The sequence below is a fragment of the Priapulus caudatus genome, unplaced genomic scaffold (assembly GCF_000485595.1).
Source record: "Priapulus caudatus unplaced genomic scaffold, Priapulus_caudatus-5.0.1 Scaffold63, whole genome shotgun sequence".
NCBI classification, from domain to species: Eukaryota; Metazoa; Priapulida; class Priapulimorpha; order Priapulimorphida; family Priapulidae; genus Priapulus; species Priapulus caudatus.
Genome location: NW_014577124.1, coordinates 205,432 through 219,078, shown reverse-complemented (window position 1 = coordinate 219,078; position 13,647 = coordinate 205,432). Strand labels below are relative to the sequence as shown.

General features: G+C 44.2%; 1 protein-coding gene across 5 annotated transcripts in view; it reads left to right on the top strand.

The window, feature by feature from the left end:
- LOC106821196 (protocadherin Fat 4-like) overlaps positions 1-9,925 on the top strand; it is a 52,325-nt gene extending 42,400 nt beyond the window's left edge. For 3 of the 5 annotated variants that reach the window (XM_014825901.1, XM_014825896.1, XM_014825897.1), the window contains 15 exons: positions 528-795; positions 1,070-1,131; positions 1,319-1,403; positions 1,765-1,946; positions 2,552-2,822; positions 3,656-3,717; positions 3,968-4,052; positions 4,187-4,362; positions 4,922-5,103; positions 5,588-5,708; positions 5,852-5,869; positions 6,427-6,530; positions 6,688-6,845; positions 7,209-7,394; positions 8,544-9,925. In XM_014825901.1, coding sequence (XP_014681387.1) covers positions 528-795; positions 1,070-1,131; positions 1,319-1,403; positions 1,765-1,946; positions 2,552-2,822; positions 3,656-3,717; positions 3,968-4,052; positions 4,187-4,362; positions 4,922-5,103; positions 5,588-5,708; positions 5,852-5,869; positions 6,427-6,530; positions 6,688-6,845; positions 7,209-7,394; positions 8,544-8,651 — 2,068 coding nt within the window. In that variant the 3' untranslated portion in view covers positions 8,652-9,925. Of the gene's footprint in view, positions 1-527; positions 796-1,069; positions 1,132-1,318; positions 1,404-1,764; positions 1,947-2,551; positions 2,823-3,655; positions 3,718-3,967; positions 4,053-4,186; positions 4,363-4,921; positions 5,104-5,587; positions 5,709-5,851; positions 5,870-6,426; positions 6,531-6,687; positions 6,846-7,208; positions 7,395-7,873; positions 7,922-8,543 lie in introns of all 5 variants that reach the window. The other 2 variants (XM_014825900.1, XM_014825899.1) reach the window with 2 other exon arrangements.
- Positions 9,926-13,647: the final 3,722 nt, after the last annotated feature.

The following is a 13,647-nucleotide window of genomic DNA, read 5'->3' as shown; positions in this document are numbered from 1 at the left end:
GACGACGAACGACGAACACACACACGACACGCACACACACACACACACACACACACACACACACACACACACACACACACGACACACGCACACACACACACACACACACACACACACACACACACACACACAGCTACGCCCACATACCTTCTTTACGACACAAGCACGCAACATAAGTTCAAATTCAAGTTCAAATCTCGTGTTTACGCGCCAGTAAACTATAAACGATCGATTCTGATGTAAGGTCGAGCTGAAACACGCACAGTGTAAACAAACGAACACACGCACGCACACACACACACACATACACGCGCACACGCGCACACGCACACGCACACGCACACACGCACACATACGCGCGCACACGCACGCACACGCACACACACGCGCGCACACGCACACACACGCACGCGCAGCCATATAGTTATTTATATAAGTTATAGTAACGTAAGTACTTTATATATAAGTAATAATATATATATTATATACAGAGTATTTATTCGTATGTATTGTTTTTTCCACGCCAGATACTTTCGCGTGGACCAGAATGGCGACCTCTACTCCACGGACGGCGTGCGAGATCTCGTTCTCGTGCAGTACGTGCTGACGGTGATGGCGTGCAACGCCGGCGACGAGGAGCTGGGCGAGGACAGGAGGTGCGCGGGAGCGGACGTGCTCGTCAGGCTGCCAGACCTGCCGCCGGCATTCTCACGCGGCGACTACACGGCGAGCGTTGTGGAGACCTCGCCGGTAGGCACAGCAGTGCTGCGCGTGTCTGCCACCGATCCTGCCGGGGTGAGGGAATAGCGCGTTGATCTTACGTCGCGCGATTCGCATGCTTCCTAATTTTCCTAGTACAACTATATATTAAATAATATATACATATATTATATAATACTATATATAATTTTCCTAATAACCTATTGTCTGTTCATTTATCTAAGTGACTCCTGTGTTACAGTGAAAACACGATCATAGAGAATCGTGGTCTGTTATCGTTATCATTTTCTTACGGTGCGGGCGTGAACGGTGTAGCAAACACTGACACAGTTTAAATGGGTGTTTTCAGGATGAGTTGGTCTACCAGCTACAGAATGGGAGTCACGTTGCCGAGTTTTCCATGACAAAAGAGTGAGCGCAGTTTTATAGTTTAATATCATATCATATTATCTTCGCCAGTCTGTGTGCGATTCTTTTTTTTTGACCTTGAATCTTCTCTCATAATATCTTTGATCGGAGAGAAGCACGCACGGTTTAAACCATTTATATTTAAATTGGATAACAAAATGTGCTCATGCATACCACATTGCCATTTCAGTGGAGTGCTCATCACGAAAAAGAAGCTGAGCTTTGCAGATGCGAGCTTGTACTATTTGGTTGCTGAAGTTACTGACGGATTACAGGTAAACACAATCTCATACCCCTTACGTTGAACCGATCACTGTTACGGCATAATTAATTGGATAAATGAGCTTATATGAGCGTAAAAGCAAACAAAAAAACCTAGATGCTGTTAGTCGAAACAGATTAACTTGATCGTAAGCAGATTAACTTAGTAATGTTCTATAGATGGTGATGGTGATGGATCGTTTTAGAGTTTTCCCATTCGTATACTAATGTTGTAGGGACATACAACCAAGGTTTCCCTACAATATTTTAGTGGGAAATAATACCAGTTGCTCTATCAAAGCCTAGCGTTCGTTTGCAGCTCGTCACTTCTTTACATTTGATTAACGCGATCCGTGATTCATTTTTGTGACGCAGACGGATCGTGCGGCGGTGAACGTGGTGGTGGTTCCGAGCAACCGATACAACCCGGTGTTCTCGCAGCCACGATACGAGTTCGTCTGCAATCGCACGGCGAACACGCTGCTGGGCGTTGTGCACGCACAGACGCCCGGGTCGAACACCGCGAACATCACCTACCGACTCCTCGGCTATGACAGGTGAAAGATGCGGCGAATGTGACGATGGTGACGTTAATTGATGGTGACACGTACGACACGCGATATCTGTGTGTGACTGTAAAACTGTGACTGTGACTGTGACTGTGAATGTGATGATGGCCATATTAATTGATAATGGCACATATGACGTGTGATATCTTTGCATGACTGTGAAATTGTGACTGTAGCTATGACTGTGAATATGATGGTGGCCCTGTTAATTCAAGATGACTCGTATGACGTGTGATATCTGTGCGTGACTGTGAAACTGTGACTGTGACTGAAACTGTGCCTGTGACTATGAAATTTTGACTGTAAACGTGATGACAGCCACTTTAATTTAAGATGGCACTTACAATGTGCGTTATGTGCACATCCTTTACGCAGAAACCGTTGAGAAATACATGTATTCATTCAGTAAGAGCAATCAGTGAACACGTGTTCGTGTGATAACGTAATCATGTGATTACATCTTTACATGAACACTTAATAATTATAATAGTTTATGAATTCGTTGTTGATCATTACTGGCGTCATAGGTTATTAGTGTTTGAATTACATACCATGCTAGTGTTTACATCGAGTTTTTCCCCTCTTTCTCACAGTTACTTTGCCGTGAACGCTGCCGGCGAGGTGTGGACGAGGCGTGACCTGCGTGACCTCGTGCTGCCTCGCTACGAGATGAGTGTGAGCGCGTGCGGCCCCGCAAACAGTGTGCTGGGAGAGGAGCCGCGCTGCTCCCGCGCCGCCATTGCTGTCGCGCTGCCGCCGACGCCGCCCGCGTTCGAACGCGCGTCCTACGCCGTCGCAGGCCTCCCGCCGACGCTGCCTGCCGGGTTCTTCGTGCTGCGAGTGTCGGCGCACTCTCCGGCTGGGGTAGGTGGCGCTGCGGTAGAGCCGCGCGCGTATCAGCGAGTAGTATTGTTAGCCGAATAAGAATTTGATCGCGTTACTTGTGTTACTGCTTGATGTACATATAAAGTGGTGCACGAGTTTGTGAGTGTTCGCAGAGCATGCTTTTGTGTCTAATGCCTACATAGTGGCTTACGGCGGTTCTTTTGCAGCAGGTTTTTGTTGTACGGAAGTGTGGAGTGGTGAACTCGTTGCCTTTGTTTCACTGGTTGGCATGAAGTACTGCTAGTGACATGCCTGAATGCTAATGATTTTGAGTTTTGTTTTTATTCGCACAGATTGCTATTAACCGAAGGAGTTCGAGTGCTCTCTCTATTTTACATTGTGGGATAATTTTGCTTTAGCTTCTTTTTTGATTTCAGCTGAGAATGTTTGCAGCTGGTGCATTACAGAATGCTTCAGGGCTGCATGTTGCATGATGAGCATGCTGTTGCTACTATCCGATGGATGTGTGTACTGCAAATGCCACATATGACTGCAGCATCTATAATTTCACTTGCTTGCCATGTAACAAAGCATGCATCGTGCACCATTCTTATTGCATGCGAAATGCATCATCTCACGTATCAGACAGCAATACATGAAATACTGGGGTACTGGGTTGTTAAAACCAGTAGTTTGCTTGTTCTGGAGTGTGCATGGCACAGAAATAATGGGATTATGGAGAGTTGAGCCCAATCTTTCCCTCACCAATCCTTGCTGTCAATCCTCACGATTTTCAAATAATAATTTTGTAATTATCTATATTGGTTTTCTGCAGTTGTGATATACGTTTCTATATTTATCTATCTGAACAGGATGCTCTCTCGTACAACCTATTGAATGCTTCTGAAATAAAGGACTTTGAAATGACACCTACGTACGTATTTAACCTCGCTGCCATTATATTTGCGTGGCTATAAAATAATTGCTTTACTGTGTATTATGTATTTTAACATCTGGTATTCCATGCTACAATCACAAGAGTTAGACCCATAAGGTAGAATTTACTGTTGAATGGTTATAGAGTATGATAAGTATTTCACAGGACAATGCATTTAAACTACTAATGATAGTAAAAATGTAGTATGTAGTAAAGAAAACGTCATCACGTTATGACTGCTTTTTAGGGGATTATTGAAGACAAAGACTCTGCTTGATCATTCCCGCCAGCGATTCTACGAGATGACAGCCGAAGTTACTGATGGGATAAATGTATGTTAGTCTTCAAGCAAAACTATCTGTAACCACCAGCACACACAGAAGATATGTTTAGAGTAACACACGTTTGGATAGAGGTGCATGCACCACTTCCTAATGTGCATGCCCTGTTCGTTTGTTTTTTCTAGACTGACACAGCTGCAATAGAGATCACTGTTGTCAACAGCAACAACAAAAATCCGGTCTTCATGAGGGATGTCTATGAATTCAACGCTGCTCGTGTAAACGGTGGTGTGGTTGGACAGACCACAGCCAGTGACCCCACTGGACGTGACCTTGTCTACACACTCATTGGCCACGAAGAGTGAGTGCGCACGTCAACCGTGCTTGTCTCTTTTACTAAATGTCCTGAATAGTCCATCGCAATTTTGATGCTGATATTGGGAATACAGTCAAACCTGGGGTCACTCGAGAGATGTGCGAAAACTGTCCTTTATAGACAGGTGTCCATTCTATAAAGTTGGTTTCACTGTGTAACTGCCACTCAAGAAAAATGCCAAAAATGTCTTTTATGGACGTGTGTCTATTCTATAGAGTTGGTTTCACTCAAGAGAGAACCTTGTGCTTGTAGTCTTTTGTTTATTAAGTAAATCTTATGGTACGTTGTTTCTGTTCGAGTTTTTGTCTTATTCTGTGCTTTCACATCTTAGCTTTATATCTAGTTCACCTTAGTAGTTTTCATTCCCCACCTAAAATATATAGTTATGTTCATGGTGTAAGTATATACGCTAAACTTCTTCTAGGTTTGGTAACAGTTAGATATGCAGTTTTTTTAGAATTAATAGGAAGTTGTCAGTATCGTCTTCCTCATGTCCAACGAGTAATGAAGGCCAACAACTCACATTTCGGCTCGTGTAAATCAGGTTTTTTGAGATCGACAACGCGGGAGAGATCACGATGAGAGACAATGCCGACATGCTGGTGAACTCGCGATACGAGATGAGCGTCAAGGCGTGCAACGTCGTCATCAACGCATCATCGTCGGCCGAGCAGACGCGATGCTCCGTCGCTCAGGTCGTCGTCAAGCTGCCCGAACTCGCGGCTGGTGAGTACGTGCGTGTGGGTGTGTGTGCGTGCGTGCGTGCGTGCGTGCGTTCGTGCGTGCGTGCGTGTTTGTGTGCGCGTGCGTGTGTGCATGTGTGTGTGCGCGTGCATGTGTGTACGTGTGCGTGCGTGCGTACGCGCATCTGTGAACAGGATATTATCACAAGCAACCAGCATACGCGACCTTCGTCTCTGCATCGAAGCCATGCAAACACATCATTTTGGTGGAAGTAAAATGCAAAATGCCAATATCTAGATGGATGATCAAGGGGACGTGCACGTATTCTGATAGGTATTATATTGTTGATGCAATTTCTTTATTAGTCCAACGTGGCTATGAGACTAATTTCCATACAGTGGTATATACAATCATAACGTACTAATGTCTAAGACAATAGCCGTACAATACGTGACAGTTTATCGGAGCTACGTGGCGATAAGTCACTAGTATCAAATTTAAGGCCTGAACTTCTTTTACTCTGCAGGTACTGCGTCACCAAGCACCGGACTGCAGAACAGCCAGACTCTGATCATCATCATACTAGCCTGCATAGCTGGAGTCATGTTTGTTGCCATACTGGTGCTTTCCGTGTTCCTGCTCAGAAAGTAAGACCTCGTTGTTATTGTTAACTGTAACTAATTTCCCTTGTAATATAGATTGTTTACAATACCAGTCAGGCAGTATAATCGTAATACTGATACTAATATTGTTCTTTTTCTCTTATTTTATTTTTCAACTAACACATTAGTCGAGGAAAGGTAGCACCGTGAGTATTTACACGCTTGACTACCATCTTCTCTCCAGTTTGCATGCAGTATGTTAATGTGGAAAGAATGTTTTTGACATTTGCTATGTGTTTCTCTGTCTATTCCTGTTTCGGCCCTTGAATATTTCTCTGTTTCTTTACCCTTCTGTACTCCGTATGTAATCTTTTTTTAGCTTTCTGTTACCGTGTTGTATATTCTTCTCGGCATTACCTTGAGTATTGAGGCATTTGAATTAACAATGCCTCTAATGTTGAAGAGTTTTTTCCAGTAGCTCTTCTGGCTTTCGTAGTTGCCTCCCTCTGATTAGAAACTTGTCTGCATTGTTGCACTGTCGTAAGTTGTGTTCTGGTTTACTTTCGCCAAATCTATAAGCTTTCTCGTTCTCCTATAGTTCTCTCGATAGCTGTTTTTCTGAACTCATTTTATTCCAATCTCTGAACAACCTCGTTTCTTATGTTTTGTATTTGTGTGATGTAGCCTAATATGCAATAGTGGCAGATAGTTGCTTTCTCATCCAGAGTTGTAGCCCTTGCTGATTGATGCCTTTATATTGCAGTAAAGGAAGCCCAACTCCAGAGAATAGTGGTATACCACCAGCGTACCCTGACCCAAAAGCATATTCGTATGCACACGACAACCATGGTCTGAGAGCTCCAAATGGTAGGTTCTGCCTCCAACCTGAGAATACAGAAACACAATGATAAGCAGTGTTAATTGTGGATAGATGAGTGCTGTTGCATGTGAGAGTCAGATCTCTCCCAGATACCTTAGAGGCAAACACAACAACGAGGGTTTATGGATTCCCGATCACTTTCAGATTTGGGAAATGAGCCAATAAAGTTCTACGAAAACGATTCTGCCAATCAGGTGCGTCACGTCGACGTTGAGAATGGCGACAGCTCGTCCAATCAGAGCGACATCCCGATGGATGCCAGCAGCACGGAGCGGTTGTACAAAGACCGAAATAAGATTAAGGTGCGGAGCTGTATTCCTTACAGGTGCTCGTAGTACGGGTTGGTGAGAGTTGTATGTATGCCTATTTTTCGGCGTGTTTATTTGCTTCCATGCGTCAGGTGTGGTAGATCTTCTGTCAACAGCGAGTTATTTAGTTTATTCTTTTGTTTAACAATTAATGAATTGTACTACGACATGCATTCTCTTTCACGAGTTTCACTAACCAAAAAAACTAGCTTCAGTCGCGTGTGCTGTGCAGTGCATAGCATTAGAAATAATTCTATTTGTAATGTTGTAATGTTGCACATAGTTTGTTCGTACTGTTTGTTGTTCTACCTGGCCTAATGCGTCTGCTAAGCGTTTCCTTCTTTTTCTTCCCTGTAGGTGGCGCCAATGCCGCGACAGGCGAACGGTTCTGTGTCACGGCAGATGAACGGTTCTGTGTCACGGCAGATGAACGGTTCTGTTCAGTCGGACCTGAACAGGAGCAAGAAACGGGTAACGATAGGTGGCGCTGAGGAGGTCGATGATTGGGGCGGTGAACATCCACAGACAGACACACAGATCGAGGTGAGAATGAGAAGTTCATCTCAAGATACTGAGTGTGTACGGATAATGGATCTAGAAGTCTAGGCTGTAGTAGGAAATAACCTGACCGCTTAGTGTTCAATACTGATTTCGTTGTGCCCGAGGTAGGGGTAAATTAATAAAAAAAACATTTTTTTTATAAAAACAAATAAAAAAGAACTCAACCCCCTAAATGTACAAATATATCTACATCTCCTTGATAACCAATTTGATAACCAACCTCTAGAAGATGTATCGTTGTGAATATATGAGAAGTAAGTTGGCCTAATACGATTCAAGGTTATGATACCCCATAATGTTATAAAGTCAGTCGGCTGGCTGGTTGATGATAATCGAACTGCAGTCAAGCCACCGTTTTAATATATTTTAATAAAGTGAACTTGTTAGAGACAAGTACTATGCAGTAATCTGTGCATGAGTGGTGGGTAATGATGTAGTGTTCTTATTTTCAATAATAAAAGCCAAAACAAAATGGAGTAGGAAAAGGTCACGTCCATTCTTAACGGCAGGTTGGTATATGTTGTTGCAGTTGCTGCATGTGTGACAATGTTACCATGGTTACAGTGGTGCATGAGACCCCGACCTAATAGAGACAAATTTGAGACACCCTCCAATCTGTATTCCATGATTGTGTCATTCTGTTTTTTGTATACGTTGTTATACGATGGTAACCAACCTATCACGAGTGTAAGAACCCAGTCAAGATGATAACTCTATTTGTTTGGTTCTTTTGTTGTTTTGCATGACGCGTATATTATGTGTGAGAAAGTTTCTTTTAAGCGGAACAGATTACACGAAGCTGCATGTTTGTTTATGTGAATATATTTTGTGTATTTCGAGATGTATTTTACGTTGGCACTGCTGGCATGTGTAAACACGTTAATCCTTCAAACGACTTCAAAACGTGAAGGCCAAATGTTTGAACGATTAATATTAAAATGAAAAAAATGAATCAGCTCTTGCTTATTTGAACCTTTCAACCGGGTAAATCAGAATTGAAATTTCTCATGTATTTATCTTAACCTCCTAATAGGGTAGTTTTGTGTTATAAAGGTTAGCCTAAAATAACGATATAATTCCCAAATTACGACTCGTCTTCAGAGTTTAATTCCTGTGTTGATTTTTCCACAGACGATGTTGGATCCGAACGTGAGTGTGGAGCCTCTTGACTCCAACGTTGACCTGTCCGTCCCACCGGGAGCTACAAGGATGAAGCCTGAGCTCACAATCTATTTCTAGGCACTTGCCACCGATGCTTGGAACGCGTAGAATTCGTATACACGCGTAGAATCGCTGTGTGTAACGAGTCACCGATGCAACGCAATGTGCAATCCCCAGCTTCTCCTACATACGTAATTTTCGCGTGGCGAAATTGGCTCTCCGGGTCGTTTTTGTTTAACGGAGGGTGTCATCCCTAGGGGATATAAGGACGTAACGATTTGCTGCCAAATCCAAATACGCGAGCGCGATACGGTTTACTGTAAGCTGTTTGGGATTGGCGTGGGTTAGCTCCGAGGTCACAGGTTTACCCGTTTTCCGAGAGTCGTGACTGGGAGACCTGAGTCGAATGTAATTGGAAATAATTTGACCTGCTGGGCAGGTGTAACCCTTAAGTACGAATCATGTGCCACCGCATCGCTCGACATTTTTATATACGAATTGTGAAGTGTGTGTCTCGGTAAGAATTAGAAGTTGTGATCGTTGTGTCTGCAATTTGTACGAGTTGTTTTGCGTGTGAGCTTGACTATCTGTAGCGTTTCTCTTTAGACAGAAACTTTTAAATCAATCGTTACTCTACTTTATACCCTTTTGTTTGCTTGAAACCTAGTCCATATTTGATCAGTGTGTATTAATTTTGATAATAATGTTTGAATTATACGGCTTAATATGTTGCGAGTTGCATTTCTTTGGTGGTCGCATACTCGTAATTTGATTGGATCCTGGTCGTTAACGATGATCATCCGTATATTCTAATTCCAATGCTAATGGCAGCTCTACTCTTAATTATTCAATATTAAAATACATTATAATGCAATAATGCCTGCCATTCATATATCATCCTTTAATACTTTGTTACTCCTAACAGCAATGATGTAAATTATGTAAATTCATTTGAATGTATGTATAATATATATATATATAAACTGTTGTTTGCTAGGGTATACATATCGCTGTGAGCAATCAGATTATGTTTAGTAGATTGAAAAATGTGTACATAATAACTATGTGGCCAGTTTTCGCTGCCGTTCTACATGCTATGTATAGCTGACCTGACTTTTATCCTGTGGTAATATAGCCTATTGTGTATTACCAGGGGGGGGGGGACATAAATGAAACATATCAGCATGCACCCACCGTCTACAAATTAAGATATCAAGCTAGATTAAATTACGAGATGATTTCAGGAATTTGAGTATGGCTACGTAGTAGTGTTGATCTGTGGTGACACTGCACAAGTATTTGTGTGAAATTGATGTATATTTTAATAAAATATCCTGTTATACACATGTAAAGCTATGTATTAAATTGATAATTTTTACTCGACCGACCCGCATGGCCATTCCAGAGCCGAGTAACTTCCAATCAAGTAGTCGGTGTGCAAAGTTCAAGATACCTAAGTGAGTAAACGGGGTTACGGTAAGGTGTGCGTGCCTGCGCGCGTATAAATAAATAAATAACTAATTAACGGAGCGGGAGAGGTGTACACATAATACGCACAACCACACGCGCATACAATAGTACATACAGAGACACAGCGACCCACAGGCACGCACACGCACAGAAACGCACGCATGCGCGCACGAATTCACACACGCACGCGTATTATAGGCACATATACTGTACACATAGTACATTATAAAAATGGATATTCCTTTCCCTATCATTTTGTCTCCCGCTTTCTCGCCTTCCCTTCCTCCATTCCCATCCTTCCGTTACTCCCATCCATCCATAATTACTCTCACTAAATCTCGTTCCCTTCCTTCCTCCGTTTTTCTCAGCCTATGTGTCTTTCTCTCTTTCTCTCTCTCTCTCTCTCTCTCTCTCTCTTTCTCGCTCTCTCTTTCTTTGTTTCTGCCCCTCCCATGCTTACTTCCTCTCCTCTGGCGAATAGTATCGTCCACGGCATCACTCGCACGGTGAAAAGTTTGCCAGCCAAATGACCGTATTTCAGCTGAAACTTTTCACTCCCCGAGGCCACAAAATTTGATTTACGCATATAATACACGCGCACGCGTGCTTGCAACATACCCGTCGTTGCGCGCCGGGTCGTGTGTGTGTGTTGTTTGTGTGACCACAAAAACGCGTATTATAGGCCGTATATCCACATTTTGTGCTTTGGGGGGTGAAAAAGATGAGGCTGAAACCAAAGCCATTTCTCTGGCTAACTTTTCACAGTGCAACTCATGCAGTGGGCGATAACTATCCGCGATAGGAGGGAGGGAATACTGAGGGGAAGGGAGTGAGAGGGGAGGAGGAAGGAAGAGGAGAGAAAGAGGGAGGTGAAGAATGCGACGGAGATGTGCACACGCCATGCGCAGTCCACGCGCAGACAAACGCATGTACGCACACACAGCACGGATGACAAATTCCTTCCAATGTAGTTACTTCTCTCGCATTCTCGCTCACCCTTTCCCTCTCGTGACTCTCACCCTCTCTCTCTTCTCTCTCTCTATCTCTCTTCTCTCTCTCTCTCTCTCACACACACACACACTCTCTCTTCTCTTTCTCTCTCACAACACACACACACACACACACACACGCACGCACTTTCTTTCTCTCTCTCTGCTTCTCTCTCTCTCGCAATATTTCTCTTCACGCGCGACACACGCACACGCGCACGCAGCACGCACTCACGCACGCACGCGCGCACACACATACACTTTCTCGTTCCCTCACTCTCTCTTCTCTCTCTCTCTCTCTTCTCTCTCTCTGCTGCGTGCATTCTCGCTCGCAATTTTCTCTCTTTCTTGGGCGCTATATATATATTATATATATATATATACTCGCCTTTTTCCGTTTTTTTCACATGCTCTTACTTACTCCCTCTCGCGGATAGTATCGTCCACGGCATTACTCGCACGGTGAAAAGTTTGCCAGCCAAATGACCGTATTTCAGCTGAAACATTTTCACTCCCCAAGCACAAAATTTGAATTTACGCCTATAATACACCACACGCGTGCGTGCAACCATACCCGCTTGTGCGGCCCGGTCGCGTGTGTGTATAGTGTAGTTTGTGTGACCGTAGAAAACGCGTATTATAGCCGTATATCCACATTTTGTGCTTTGGGGGTGAAAAAGATGAGGCTGAAAACCAGCATTTGTCTGGCTACTTTTTCACAGTGCAACTCATGCAGTGGGCGGATACTATCGCGATGGGGGAGGGAAATACTGAGGGAAGGGTAGTGAGAGGGGGAGGAGGAAGGAAAGAGAGAGAAAAGAGGGAGGACGGGGAGGGAAGAATGCAGACGGAGATGTGCACAACGCATGCGCAGTCACACCACGCAGACAAACGCACGTACGCACAACTCACAGGCACGGGTGCACAAATCCTTCACATGTAGTTACTTCTCTCAGCAATTTCTCGCTCCACCCTTCCTCTCCGTGACTCTCACCCTCTCTCTCTTTCTTCTCTCTCTCTCTCACACACACACACACACAACCACACACACACCAACGCACACACACACTCTCTCTCTCTTCTCACACACACACACACACACGCACTCTATCTCTCTCACAACACACACACACACACACACACGCATCTCTCTTCTTCTCTCTGTCTCTCTCTCTCGTCAATATTTCTCTCTATGCGCGCACGCACGCACGCAGCACGCACGCACGCGCGCACACATGCACACACTCACTCGTTTCCCGCCTCCTCTGTCTCTCTCTCTCTCTTCGCATATTTTCTTCACGCGCGCACACGCAACACGCATGACTGCGACGCAACGCAGCACGCACGCACGTCACGCGCAACACAACACATGACACTCTCGTCCCTGCTCTCTCTCTCTCTCTTCTTGGCTCTACTGCGTGCATCTCTCGCTCGCATTTTTCTCTCTTCTGGGCGCTATAATATATTATATATATATATATATATATATTATATATATACATATAATATAATATACACATATGTATATATATATTATATATATTATTACTATATATATATTATATATTATATTATATATATATACTATATATACACATATGTATATATAATATATATATATATTATATATATTATATACTCGCCTTTTTCCGTTTTTTTTGTGAATGCTCACTTCCTTACTCCCTCTCGCGGATTAGTATCGTTCCACGGCATCACTCGCAGGTTGAAAAGTTTGCATGCCAATGAACCGTATTTCAGCTGAAACTTTTTCACTCCCCGAAGAGCCACAAAATTTGAATTTACGCCTATAATAATCGCGCACGCGTGCGTGCAACCATGCCGCGTGTTGCGCGCCGGTTGCGTGTGTGTATGTATGTTTGTGTGACCGTAAAAACGCGTATTATAGCCGTATATCCACATTTTGTGCTTTGGGGGTGAAAATGTTGAGGCTGAAAACCAGCCATTTGTCTTGCTAACTTTTCACAGTGCAACTGATGCCGTGGGCGATACCAATCGCGAGAGGGGAGGAAGGAAGAACAACAAGAATGACCAACAACAAGAGGTGAAGGGAAGAAGAGAGAGAGCGAGAGAGAGAGGAAGCGAGGGAATGAGAGAGAGAGAGAGACGCTAGAATGAGAGAGAGAGAGGAGAAGAGAGAGAAGAGCGCGCCGACACAGCGGGGGCTGGTGCGAGGGCCGGACGAGCAGAGGGTCTCGCAGAGGTGAGGTGCAGACCAGGAGCAGCAGAGCGCGTAAGTGCGAGCACGAGAGAGAGGGGAAATGAAATAGACGGCCATAAGTGCATAGGGAGGGGAAGAGAGCAGTAAAAGGTGCTAGAGTGAGAGGACGGGGAATGGGAGAATAGGCAACGACACGCGGAAGCACACAGGCAGAGAGCCAGAGGGAGAGGAAAGCAAGGGGGACATGAGGAAGGAATTGACGATGAGAGTAGAAGGCCGAGCGACCGGGGAGAGAGAGACGACGCAGAGAGAGACAGTAGACGAGGGGCAATCGAGGGCGCCGAGATTGGAGAGAGGAGAGAGCGAGAGAGAGAGACGGGAGAGAGAGAGAGAAAGAGAGACAGAGACAGAGAGAGAGAGAGAGAGAGAAAGGGCT